General features: G+C 35.9%; 1 protein-coding gene across 1 annotated transcript in view; it reads right to left on the bottom strand.

Annotated features, from left to right (window-relative positions):
• Nucleotides 1-296: 296 nt before the first annotated feature.
• The window catches only part of AHI1 (Abelson helper integration site 1), a 164,623-nt gene continuing 150,974 nt past the window's right edge, over nt 297-13,945 (bottom strand). The window contains exons 26-27 of the mRNA XM_037520436.2: nt 5,366-5,468; nt 297-1,536 (exon numbers count right to left, since the gene is read on the bottom strand). Of these exons, the coding sequence (XP_037376333.1) occupies nt 5,384-5,468 (85 nt within the window). The 3' untranslated portion in view covers nt 297-1,536; nt 5,366-5,383. The remainder of the gene's footprint in view (nt 1,537-5,365; nt 5,469-13,945) is intronic.

Here is a 13,945-nt window from a genome sequence, read left to right on the forward strand (position 1 = left end):
AATGTAACCTGAGTCTTGGTTTGTCAAGGACAGAAGAGAAAAGGACTGAGCTTTGAGGAAAACTACCTTTTCATAGTATTTGCCTTTATTATTTCCTCTTCAGTAGTTGCAATATAAAATAACCTTTTATCATTCATATGAAGATTGAGATCTCAGCAAATGCTTCCCTCCCTGGATGTATTATTTACTTTTCTTGATTTAAAATCTTTCTGCAGCTTGTTGAAATTCTTCATGATTAAAAACAAAATCAGAGAATTAATACACATCTCAAAAGTCAGAGCTGAAACTGCAGAGAGATGTATATTTTTATTTTTTAATCATCAAGGGCATTCACGAGAGAGAAAAAATAAGGGGGACTCAAGCCCAGCTGTACCTGAAGCGCAGATGGCACCTGCATCCAGAACCAGGGGGCAAGCGCTGTTGGCAGAGACCACCCCTGGGCTCCTTGCTAAGGCCTTCAGCTGCTGCTGGTGCCACACACCACTTAAGAGACCCCTCCCTTTGTCAGAGTCCACAGAGCAGGGGCATGTTTACCAATTTTCATGCCTCTACAACATGTGCAGGGATAAGAGCCAAACATATTTTCACTAGAAGATATTTCACATCGGGTAAAATTTACACCTCAATGCTCAGCATGCTTTTTCTCACTTCTTATTTTAATGTAATCAATTGTCTGCTTTGGTAAATAAGCTTTCTAATTTTATATTAGTCTTGACTTTCTTGGAGTTGATATTTTATTGACAGATTTATAATCACATAGAAAACAAAAAGAAAAAAAAATCACACTTTAATAGGCAATGTAATAATATAAAAACAAATATTAAGACTAAAATAAATATTAAACAATATTAGCATACAAATCACTGATATGCTTAAATAGGAAATTCTTTTTTCTAAAAAGTCATGTGGAACACTGTTGTTGTTGGTCTGGCCACATGCCACTTTTAGTTTATGTGTATCAAATTATATCTACGATTCATTTGAAACAAACACAAATTTTAATTCTAAAAGGCAAATTGTTCCCTTTTAAAGTTTTTGTTACTGGGACCATTTTGACTAACCAATGTTCCTTTAAATAAATTTCAAAAGCACATATTTCATATTCTGAGCAAAAAACTTTCACATATAACCACATTACAGTTACAATAATATTAAATTATTACTTAACAGACATTTTAACAATGCAAACACTTTACCTTCACATTTGCTGGTAACAATTATGCTTTTTCTTTATTGGTTTTCTAATAGTGGTAATGTAATTTTGATGTAATTATAAATAAATAAAAGTAAATACTTTGACCAACAAGAGACACAAAGGTTTATAACAATTAACTTCAAAAGGCCACATTTACTTTTCTACCCATACCTTATTTTAGATTTTTCTAGATTCTTTCTTAAGGATGCAGAGTAGAGAGTCCTTCCTTTCCCCTTAGTGTCTCAAAATTCTGAACTTTGAAGAAATTTGATTTGATTTAAATTGTCATTCTGTTTATGTGTGTTTATGTGCTTCTTGAATCTTCATTCTTCAATGCTTTACTAGAAAAAAACATACAAAAGATATATTAAATGAATGTAAACAGTGTCTTTTGGTCGCAACCAAATCTTAGCAAGCTCAGGCATGCACAGGTAATAAAACACACGGTGTAACTAACACATACACATACATATGCCACCAAATAAGGCCAAAATACCAATTAGCTACCATTTTGCCTCTAGAACTTAGTGTTAACATCTTTTAGTATCTCCTTTAGTTGCTTAAAATTTGCTGTTGCATTGACAAGTTAATGAAAACAAAAAAGAAATACACTTCTAAAATACAAACATTAGGTACTATAAATTCTGCACAATTACAGTTCATAAAATTCTTTAGTCACTGGGGGAAAAAAAAAAAAAACCTCCTGGATAATCCTTCAGGGTTAGTGCCAGAAAGGAAATAGACCATTTTATTAAATTGCATTCTTTCATTTAGCCTGTGGCTATGTCTACTTTTATAAAGTGGGTTATTATATTTTTTTCAAATCAGTCCAAAATAATGGTGTGTGTCATTTTGATTGAGAAAGATATGTGATTATTAATATGCATCTAGATGTATCGACAGCACTGGAATAAAACAAATTACACCATTAATAAAAATCAAGAATCAATATGCATATGAAATAGGAAAGGTGCTTTCTTAGAGACTATGTGGTAAAGCACACAACAACTAGAGGGGGATAAACTAGTGGAGCTGAGTCTGAAAATTTTTGATGCAATTATTCATATAATACCAGGGAAGAGAATCAGAATTTATGCAAAAAATGTTGTCTTTCCTCTAAACGGAAAGGACTTCACCCTTGGTTACTCTTAGCAAACAATGTGCAGCTTAAGAATGATGGCACCAGGGGAGGGAGGGAAAAGCAAGAAAGAACAATGGCGCCCTGGCTAAGGTGGTAGTCAGTTTCATTGATGCTCCTGAGAAAAGTAAGGGCTGAAGCATTATGGCAAGAAAGGGTAGGTTAAGCATTTGCTAAGGGTGACATGGAAGGGCAGGGAACAGCTGTGCTTTTAGGGACAGGTCCAATCTTTCTTTTCATAATGAAAACATTTATAACTGCAAGGAAAAGAAATGTTTTGTCAGTCTGTGTTTGCTAATTTTAAATTTGTTAAAGAGAGTCACCACAGATAAACTGGTTCTATATATAGAAGCCCCAAACTATGTTTCAACTGAAGCTCATGGTAACAACTGAAGTAGAATATGAAGTGGCACAGATATGGGGTGTCAAGGCACAAATTTGCCGAGTGTCATTTCTTTGCCTGCATGCACGTGGATAAAATACAGAAAACTTGCCCCAAATAAGAGTCCAATGAAAGTGGAAAATGGTAGAGGCTCAAATGGATGGTGGGCACAAGGCACACCCATCTTCAAAAGGCAGTGAGGAGGAGAGAGATCTTAGAGGAACAACAGGGCAAAGCAGAGTGAGAGCAGGAGTTCATGACAGCGTCAGAAGAAAAGAAGAAGAAAAACAGAAAAGGGAACAGGCAAAAGGAGGAAGAACAGCTGGAAGTGGGTAAGGTGGACCCTGCACGTGCAGAAGAGCCAGGACAAGTTAGAAGCAGAGGACAGGAGGACCTGGGGAGAGGGACCTACAGAGACATTTAACTAGAAAAAGCTAAAGTAGGGAAGAAAGACAACATCTTTAAGGGAAATGAATTAGATTAAGCAGAAGCAGCAGCACTGGATGGACAATGCCAAAGACCGGCGTGAAAGGACCACTATGGAAAGCTGAAGGTTGTTCCTCAGTCTACTAAAACTGGAACTACAATAAGACCTGGCAATTCTACTCCTAGGAATCTACCCAAAGGACACAATGATTCAAAAGAACACCTGTACACCTATGTTTATTGCAGCACTATTTACAATAGGCAAAACCTGGAAACAACCCAAATACCCAAGATAGATGACTGGATCAAGAAGATGTGGCATATACACACAATGGAGTATTATTCAGCAATCAAAAAAGATAAACTCATGCCATCCACAGCAACATGGATGGAACTAGAAGGAATTATGTTCAGTGAAATAAGCCAGAAGGAAAAAGGAAAATATCGGATGGTTTCACTTATAGTAGGAATACAGGAGAACCAAATAAGACATCTGTATAAAAAAATAATAACAGTACAAAACACAACAAAGCAAAAATGGACAACGATAAATCAGAGACCGACTGCAGGGGAGGAGGAGGGAGAGGGATCAGAGGGAGGGAGGGAGGAGCACAGGGGACTGAGGTGATGGTGCACGGGTGCATTGGGGAAGGAAACTCTATGGGGACTACACCTGAGGGGGTGGGGGGAAGCAAATACTGTTTAAAAATGAACAATGATGTAAAAATAAAAAAAATTAATTAAAAAAATAAAGAAGCTAAAATTGCAAAGGAAAAAAAAAAAGAGGGGGAGGTATCATCTACTCAAAGACAAAATGAACCCAAACCCAGTCTTTCTCAGAGCCGTCTCCCCATCAGCTAACAGAGGATGAAAGCAACAAAGTGAGGGCCATTTTTTCAAAGGCAAAGCATCTGAGAAAAGAAAGGAAAATCTGCATAATGAGTTTGAAAATGAATATGAAACTAGGTTAGTGTTTGTGTGTGTATCATGTGTGAAAATAAGGTTTATAAAAACACTTGGCCCTAGCCCACAAGCAATTCAGTGCACTCAGGGTGGCCTGATGGTTTACTGTATAGCAGGTACCAGACTCAGACATTCAGAAAAAAAGTGAGCATGTGAGCATCTTGGCCCAAAAGTACTTACCATCTAATTGGAGTTATAATTTCATAATAGAAAATACTTCATTTATAAAAATTACAAGAGAAAATAGCATGAAAGAATTTTTATCTGATGTCACACTCATCCTTGAGGCAGTTTAATTTGCCTTGGTTTCATAGGTGTTGAGTAGGTAGGAGCACGCCCTGCCCAATACCAGTCTGTCCCAGAGGGGCTTACATACAGCATATTACAGTTGGCCCTTGAAATTCAGGGGTCCACTTACTGGAGATTTTTTTTTCTCACTGTGGGTTTGGCATTCAGGGATTCAACTATCTGCAGGATGCAGAAACTAGATATGGAGGGTCAACCATAAGTCATGATTGGATTATTACTGGGAGGTGGGGGGGGGGCCTCCAGTGATCAAGGGTCAACTACAATTGCAGAAGGGGATAAGGGCCATGGAAAGTGTGTGGTTACATTTCTCCAACTGCAGTCAGGAATGGAGCTAATGGAAGACAGCACTACCCTCAATAAAGATAAGCAGATTTAAGAGCCTCAATGGAAGATGCAATAGGAAATGAAAGCAGAACATGACAGGCCTGAAGCTATTGGCATGCTAGAAAGCCTCCTGGCTCTCTATAAGCATCTGCTGTGTGCAGAAGCACTCCTGAGGCTACCCTATATTTTCTGACCAAACGAGCTGTGGGGCACAGCTCTAGGATCTGTGTTTGGGTTTATGTCACTTGCTTATCGAGCAGCTGAGCAACACAGCAAATCCCAGTATTTGGACAGAAACTTGTAGCCCATAGATAAAGTCCTAGTTTAGGCACCTTTCAGCTGTGACTCTGAGACCCTGGTTTCATTAAATGTAGAAAGAATGGGCTGTATTTGAAAATCTCTGAAAGTACTTTCATTTTAAAAGAAACAGTCATTGGTGGTGGTCATGGTGTGGTAACATATTTGAAGAGTTGTAAACCTATGCCCCTAAAACATCGACAGTGCTATAAATCATCATTACTGCAATAAAAGCAAATCAAAAAGTGAAAGATCAAGTAGTAAATTATCAATATATATTGAATAGAAAAGCTGACTTCATGACACAACTTCTGCCTGGCTTTCCTCTTACCTCTATTAAAGTGACTTTTCAGCATGTTTGCTCATTCTTCTTCACCTGCATGTCCATGATGTGTCCTCGGTCCTCAAGGGTTTGTTCTCTGCTCATTTCAGAGCTACAGGAGGGAAAGGCCAGAGATGAGTCAATAAGAAAGTTGGTGTAATAGCAACAGCCCAGATGAGGCTCTGATCTAAGGAAGTGGCAGTGGGAATGGAAACAGGAGATAAATCAAAGGGGAGGATCTGAGAGAAAAACACTTGCTAGACTAAATGAGGGATTACATATGGGGGTGCGAGACAGGGAGTTGCTCAAATAATGAAGAGACACAAACTTTAAATGACAAAGGGCCAAGAATATATCTGCCACAGAAAAATATTAGATGCCTGGGAAAACCCAGAAAGTTTTATCAAATTAGATGGAGAAATAGGTGTGTGTATGTGTGTGTAAAAGTACAGAAAATTCCTTAATGACCAAGAAGGGGTGATGGAAGTTTAGACATAAAAATGCTGTGGTATTCATACCAGTGGAGTGGGGAATAAAGATTTTCAAATGTTTCAATAGTGGTAGTAAAATATAAAATAAGTATTTTGGGGACAGTGTATAATAGTACACATTATGTCAGGAGAAAGAAAATACAAAAACAATGAGAAAAGTGAAAATTGAAGAATGAAAGCTAATGTCTCCTTTCTAGGATGCCTGGGAATGGATAGAGATATCAAAATAGAGCTTGAAAAAAAAATTAAGATTTTTTTGATGCCAGGCTGGTAAGTAGGACTGAGCAGAGATTGTTGTGGACTGAATTGTGTTCTCCTGAAATTCACAAGTTGAAGCCCTAACCTCCAATGTGAACATAGTTGGAGATAAGGCCTTTAAAGTTAAATGGGGTTATAAGGGTGAGGTCCTAATCTACAGAACTGGTATCCTTTATAAGGAGAGGAAGAGGCACTAGAAAACTTTCTCTTCACATTTATAGAGAGGAAAGGTCATATGCGGACACAGCGAGAAGAGGTCACCTGCAAGCAAGGAAGGTGGAGGTCTTGCCAGAAATCAACCCTGCTGGAATTTGATTTTGAACAAGCAGCCTCCAGAACTGCAAAAAATTAATTTCTGTTGTTTGAGCCACCTAATCTGTGGCATTGTAATGGCAACCTTACAAGATTAATATGGAGATGTGTCAATAGTAAAATAAGGTTAAAATGGCTGAGAAGGAACAGGTCAAAAATTATAACAATGAAAGAACAAATAAAGTATATTGAGAAAGGAACAGAATGATGAGCAAGAAAGAAAAGACTGAGTTATGAAAAACAAAGTACTGAAATAATTAGAGGGGTTAATAAGAATATAGTGTTTTTAAATGAATTCAAACTTAAACTGTTATCAGTGTAGAATAGGAGGAAAGTGTACTATTTACAAACTCTTGAAGCTACACTGTGTGATAAGGATTTGTATTATAAGCTCCAAAGAAATCACTAGAATAGTAAAACAGAGAATTAAAGTAAGCTGACAAATAAAATTGATGAGGATAATATAAAAGAAAGCAGAAAAGGGGGGGAGAAATAATTGATGAGATAAAAAACTAAAAATATGTATTATCATGGCTAAAACTCAATTATATTCATAATCACATTAAATGCAAATGTCTAATCACCCTAATCGAAAGGAAAAGATTATCATATTGTGCTTAAAAAAAGCATGAATTCAACTATATGCTGCCTACAAAAAAACCACACTTAAAATTTTTTTTAAAAGATGTAGTTATGCATACAAGACCTGAGGTATAGGCCAGAAGGGTGAGGGGTGAGAGGATTCACCAGAGACAGAATGGGGAATAGAACAAGCAGATTGACTGAAATACACTGCTGAGGGGAGCAGCCGGCGAGACAGGAGAGTTCTGCTGCGCCATGTAGGTTGCTCCCTGGCCAGGAATTGAACTCATACCACAATGGCTGGCGATAGCTTGATAGCACTGTGTCTTTAACCCCTGAACCACCAGGGAGGCCCACACACTTTTAAATTTTAACCTATTTGTGTCTTTAATTAAAGTTAATGTACTAAATACAAAGGTTGATTTTTTTTTTTTTTAAATTTATTTATTTATACAAGAACCAGGGTACAGGCCAGATGCATGGGAGGGTGAGAGGATTCACCTGAGACAGAGTGGGGAGCAGAACAGGCAGACTGACAAAATGCACTGCTGACAGGACAGGAGAGGCGAAACAGGAGAGGTCTGCCGCGCCATGTGGGACCCTCGCGGGGGGCAGGGATCAAACCAGCACTGTAGAGGCTGAGGACAGCTTCACAGTGCGAAGTTCAACCGCTTGCGCCACCAGGGGAGGCCCACAAAGGTTGATTTTTAATGATTCACACCTGAACCTTATGAAATGTTATAATGCAATGTTCAACTAGAAAGAAAAAATCCCAAACACATACCATTCTAACATTATTAAAAGAAAGTTGAGTGACTTTATATATATTAAACAAATTAGATTTCAGGACAAAGAATATTGCTGGGAAAAATGTTATTTAATAATAATTAGGTAGTCAATCCTTTAAAAGGACATAACAATCCTAATTATACGAACACTTAGTAAAGAGCTTTAAACACATGATATAAAATCTAATAGAACTTCAGGGAGAAAAATCAGCCTATAATATTAGTTGGAGGTTTCAATAGCCCACTCTCAATTATTATTATGCAGATAGATAAAATAGCAATAAGGCAACACAAGATGTAAACAACAGTACTGTCCCATGTGATCTAATTTATTTATAAAATACTCTAATGCACATTTCTTTCAAGGGCACTAAAAACTTTTACCAAGAGAAACCATATCAAGGATTACAAAATTTCAATAAATTCAAGAGGATTCAGATAATGTAAAGTATGATCCCTGACCACAAAGGTATTATATTAGAAATCAATTTAACAGAAATGTCTCTAGAAAATATCCCTAAATATTAGAAATGAAATAATTCATTTCTAAATAGTCCATAGGTCAAAGAAGTCCAAAGGAAAATTAAAATGTTTTGAGCTAAACGAAAATTAAACCACAACATAACAAAAACTGTGAAATGCCATTAAAGCAGTACTTAGTGGGAAATTTACAGTATTAATAAATGTTTATATTAATAGAGAAGTGTGAAATCAATGATCAGTTTGAACTTTAAAAAGACTTTGACAAAGAACAAATTAAATCTAAAATAATCAGCAATAATAAAGATTAGAGTGAAAATCAATGTAATAAAAGACAGATAAGCATAAAAAGAAATCAATAAAATTAAAAGCTTTTTTTCTAAGGTCCATAAAATTGATCAACCAGTAACTAGGCTGTCTGAGGGAAATTATCAATTTCACAAATTATTACAGAGAATATAAACATACAGGACTATATCAAACTAAAAAGTTTCTGCACAGTCAAGCAAACTATTGTTAAAATAAAAAGACATACTACTAAGTGGCAGAAAACATTTGCACATCATATACATCTTACAAGGGGCTGGTACTGAAGACCTACAAAGAACTCACACAACTCAACAAAAACAAAACAAATAACCCAATCAAAAAAATGGGTAGAAGAGTTAAATAAACTTCCCCAAAGACGATATACAGATGGCTAACAAGCACATGAAAAAATATTTATCATTATTTGTTATCACGGAAACTCAAATCAAAACTAAGAGGTATCACCTCACACCTGTGAAAATGGCCTGTATCAAAAAGACCAGAAACAACAAGTGCTGGCCCCAATGTGGAGAAAAAGAAATCTCATATACAGGATAACATTAAGTGAAATAAAGTAAGAAGGAAAAAGACAAATATCATATGGTTTTACCTGTATGTGTAATATAGAAAAACAAAACAATTGGTCAGACAGAACGAAACCAGTAACAAACCCTAGAATGCTGCCTGTAGAATAAAGGTTACTAGAAGGGTAGGGTAGAGAGCAGAGTATGGGGGAAGCATGGGTTATGCCTTATTGCATTGCTTGAATGATACAAATATTCAAAATATCAAAGCTTATACAGAAAGAAACAGATAACTTTAATAGGTCTTTATCTCTTAAATAAATTGAATTTGTAGTTACAAATATTCCAAAAATAAAAATTCTAGGTTTCAATAGCTTTATATTGGTTAATCTAATAAAGATTTGAAGAAAGAGTGACATCAGAAAAAATGGTGGAATAAGGACTTCTGAAAATTCTCTTTTCTAAATAAACTATGTTAAAACTGGCCAAAATGGTCAGAATCAAATTTTTCAAAATTTTGAAAATTAGACAAAAGCAATGTTTATTCAGGAAAAATGGTAGAATCTCTCAGCAAAAACAGTGAAATATGGCATTTTCCACTTGATCTAGTCCCAGTTACATTCTTTAGCTCTGTGGGGCCCATGAAAAAGAATAGCCTTATTTTATAGTGAAAACCAGTAGACTGGCCCGCACCAAAGTGAAAAGAATGTAGCTGGAGCTCTTTCAAAGCATTATTCCCAAAAAATTGTTAATATCTGACCTGTCTAGTGGGTCACTGGAGGACACCATGTGTAAGGCTGTCTGCATCTGAACAATCTTAGAACTTGCCTTTGCACCTGGGAGTCACATTGGAAACAATGACAATTAACTTCGTGGCAGACTGAGTGGTTGATAACAGCAGGCAAACAGTAGACTAATAGCTACAATATGTTGCCACCACAACAAACCAGGGGAGGGAAAATTTGATTTCCAGAGTTACATTACATTATATAAAATGTCATTTTCAACAAAAACTTACTAAACATGCAAAGAAACAAGCATGGCCTACGCACAGGAGGTGAAAAAAGCTATCAACAGAAACTGTCCCTCAGGAAGCCCAGTCACTGAACTTAGGACAGAAAGACTTGAAATCCAACAATCCAAATAATTAAAGGAAATATGTTCCTTGAAAGCCATGTCTAAAGAAGTAAGTATGAGAATAATATTTATTATTTTACCAAACAGAAAATGTCAATAAAGAAATGGAAATTAGAAAAATAAATAATAACAAATCTACACACACTCCTCCAGAAAACTGAAAGGTAGGAGTTCTTTCTAAACTGTCTTCCAGGAGGGCAGTTTACCCTGATATCAAAACCAAACTAAAACATCATAAGAAAAGATAACAACAGACCATATTTATCATGAACGGACTACAAAAAAATTCTAAATAAAAAATTAGCAAATCAATTTCATCAACTTACCAAAAGGAAAACACACTATCACTATTCTTAAGAATGCAAGGTCTGTTTTGACATTTGAAAAGGCAATACAAATTACCATATTAACAAATTAAAAAAAGAAATACCATATAATTATCTTAATAGATGCAGGAAAAGCATCTCCCAAAAGTCCAACATCCATTCCTGATAAAAACTTTCAGCAAACTTGAAAATGAAAGAAACTACCTGAGATAAAGGGCAAAAAGAAAGCCACCTATGACTCACACCTATTGGTCAAAGATTGAACACTTTCCTATTCATTCCCCATAAGATCTGGAAGAATAGAATGTCAACTCTAGTCAACACTAAACCAGAAATTCTAGCCAATGCAATAAGGCAAAAGAGAAATAAAATGCATCCTTGTTGAGAAGGAAGAAATTAAAGTGAATTTATAATTTGCATTATTTCCTATGTGGAAAATCTGGTGGAATTTACCAAAAAGCTATTAAAACTAAAAAAAAGTGTTTTGTAAGGTGGTATGCTAAATGATTAACATATGAAAAATCAGTAATATTTCCATGAATCAGCAACAATTTAAGTTGAAAATGAAAAGCAGTGTCATTTACATACAAAATATGTAGGAATAAATCAAGTAAATATGTGCAAGATTTATATAATCGAAAACTAAAAAACAGCACTGGTAGAAATGAAAGAAGACCAAAATAAATGGAGAAATATATTATGTTAATGAGTCAAATGTCTGAACACTACTAACATGTAAATTCTTCCCAAAATGATCTGTGGATTCAAGGCAATACCCATTGGAATTTCAGTAGTCTTTCCTGTATAAGTTAACAAACTTATTCTAAAATTCATTTGGGCATGCAAAGGACCAGGAATAGCTAAACCACTACCTCACACCATACACAAAAATCAACTCAAAATGGATTAAAGAACTAGACATAAGACCTGAAACCATAAAATACATAGAAGGAAATATAGGCGAAACACTACGGGATTTGCACATCAAAGACATCTTTACAGACACATCACCCAAAGCAGTGATAGTGAAGAGAAAGATAAACAGCTGGGACTACATCAAATTAAAGAGCTTCTGCACAGCAAAAGAGACAATAACAAAAACAAAGAGAAACCCCACCAACTGGGAGAACATTTTTGCACCCAACACTAATGATAAAGGACTGATCACAAAAATCTGCAAAGAGCTGATGAGACTCAGCAACAACAAAGAAAATAATCCAGTCAAAAAATGGGCAGAAGAGCTAAAAAGAAACTTCTCTGAAGAGGAAATGCAAATGGCCAACAGACATATGAAAAAATGTTCAACATCACTTGTAATCAGGGAAATGCAAATCAAAACTACCATGAGATACCATCTCACACCAGTGAGAATGGCACATATTAAAAAAACTAGCAACAACAAATGTTGGCGAGGATGTGGAGAAAAAGGAACTCTCCTGCACTGTTGGTGGGAGTGCAAACTGGTCCAACCACTATGGAGAGCTGTGTGGAGATTTCTGGACCTACTAAACATAGAGCTTCCATATGATCCAGCAATTCCACTCCTAGGTATTTACCCAAAGGACACAGAAACATCAATTCCAAAGAGCACCTGCACTCCTATGTTTATAGCAGCACTGTTTACAATAGCTAAGCTTTGGAAACAACCCAAATGCCCAAAAATAGATGACTGGATCAAGAAGATGTGGTACATATATACCATGGAATATTACTCAGCATTCAAAAAAGATAAACACATGCAATTTGCAGCAACATGGATGGCACTGGAAGGGATCATGCTCAGCGAAATAAGCCAAAAAGAAAAAGAAAAATACCGGATGGTCTCACTCATAGCAGGAATCTAGAAAACTTAAATAAGGGACCAGGAAAATGAATATAAGAAAGTGAAAATCAAAATCAACAAAAAACTATGAACCAGAGACACTTTTTGGGGGTGGGGGGGCGGGAGGGGAAGGATTGGGGTCAGAATGGGGCGTTTGCAATTGTATGGGGGAATATAAAAATAAAATTTAATATTTAAAAAAAAAAATAGCTAAACCAATGTGTTTTTTAAAAAAGGCAAAGCTGCAGGAGTGATAACAACTGATTCTAAGACATATTATAAAATGATAGTAATCAAGATAGTTGTGCTACTGGTATGAAGTTAGAGAGATAGATCAATGGGTCAGAGTAGAGTCCAGAAACACATTCACACATATAATAAATGATATTCAACACAGAAGTAATAGGATGTTTGGTTAAGACAGGATTGTTTTTTCAACAAATGATGATGGAATAACTGGTTATACAAATGCAAAAACAAAATAAAACCTTCTGATCCAAACCTTACAGCATCATGAACAAAAACTAACACAAAACAGATCACAGACTTAAATATAAAACCTAAGATAATAAAACTTTTACAAGAAACCTTTGTGGCTTTGGCTTGGCAAAAGTTTCTTAGACACTATACTCAATCATGATTCATAAATGAAAATAACTGGTAAACTGCACTTCATCAAAATAGAAAAGTTTGCTCTTTGAAAGTCACTATTATAAGAATAAAAAGGCAAACGAGAGACTGGAGAAAATATCTGCAAATCATGTATCTGATAAAGAAAAGATTTAGAATATACAAGGTACATTGTGATGTCAGGCACCTGAAAAAGGATGGAGGGAGAAGGGTGAAGAAAGGTTGCAAATGGATAATCAAAGAATTTAAAAAAAGAGTTGCAAGAAACAGGATAAGGGAAAAAAGGTATCTCCCCCAAGAATGCAACTAGACTCCTATCTGACACCACACACAAAAATCTATTCAAAATGGATAAAAGACTTGGGTATAAAACCTGGAACCACAAAATACACAGAAAAAAACAGGCAAAACATTTCATGACATAAGCTTTAGTGATGCCTTTAGGGATTTTTTTCCCCAACAGCAAGGAAAATAAAAGAGAACATAAACAACTAGGACTATATCAAACTAAAAAGCTTCCACATAGCAAAAGAAACCATAATTAAATCAAAAAGTCACCTTAATGATTGGGAGAAAGTCTGCACACCATACATCTGACAACGGACTGACAACAAAGATACACAAAGAACTCATAAAACTGTACAAAAACAAACAACCCAATCAAAAACTAAACAGAAGAATTAACCAGAAACTTCTCCAAAGAAGACATACAGACTGCGAACAGGCACATGAAAAAAATGTTCACTATCACTTATTAGGGAAATGCAAATCAAGACCACAATGAGATATCATCTCACAGCTGTGAGAATGGCCCATAAGGAAAAGACCAGAAACAAGTGCTGTCAAGGATGCGGAAAAAAAGGAACCATCCTACACTGCTGGTGGGAATGCAAACTGGTCCAGCCCTGTAGAAAGCAGTATGGAGGTGTT

This window comes from Talpa occidentalis, unplaced genomic scaffold (assembly GCF_014898055.3).
Source record: "Talpa occidentalis isolate TD23 unplaced genomic scaffold, MPIMG_talOcc4v2.1 talOcc4.2, whole genome shotgun sequence".
Lineage (NCBI taxonomy): Eukaryota > Metazoa > Chordata > Mammalia > Eulipotyphla > Talpidae > Talpa > Talpa occidentalis.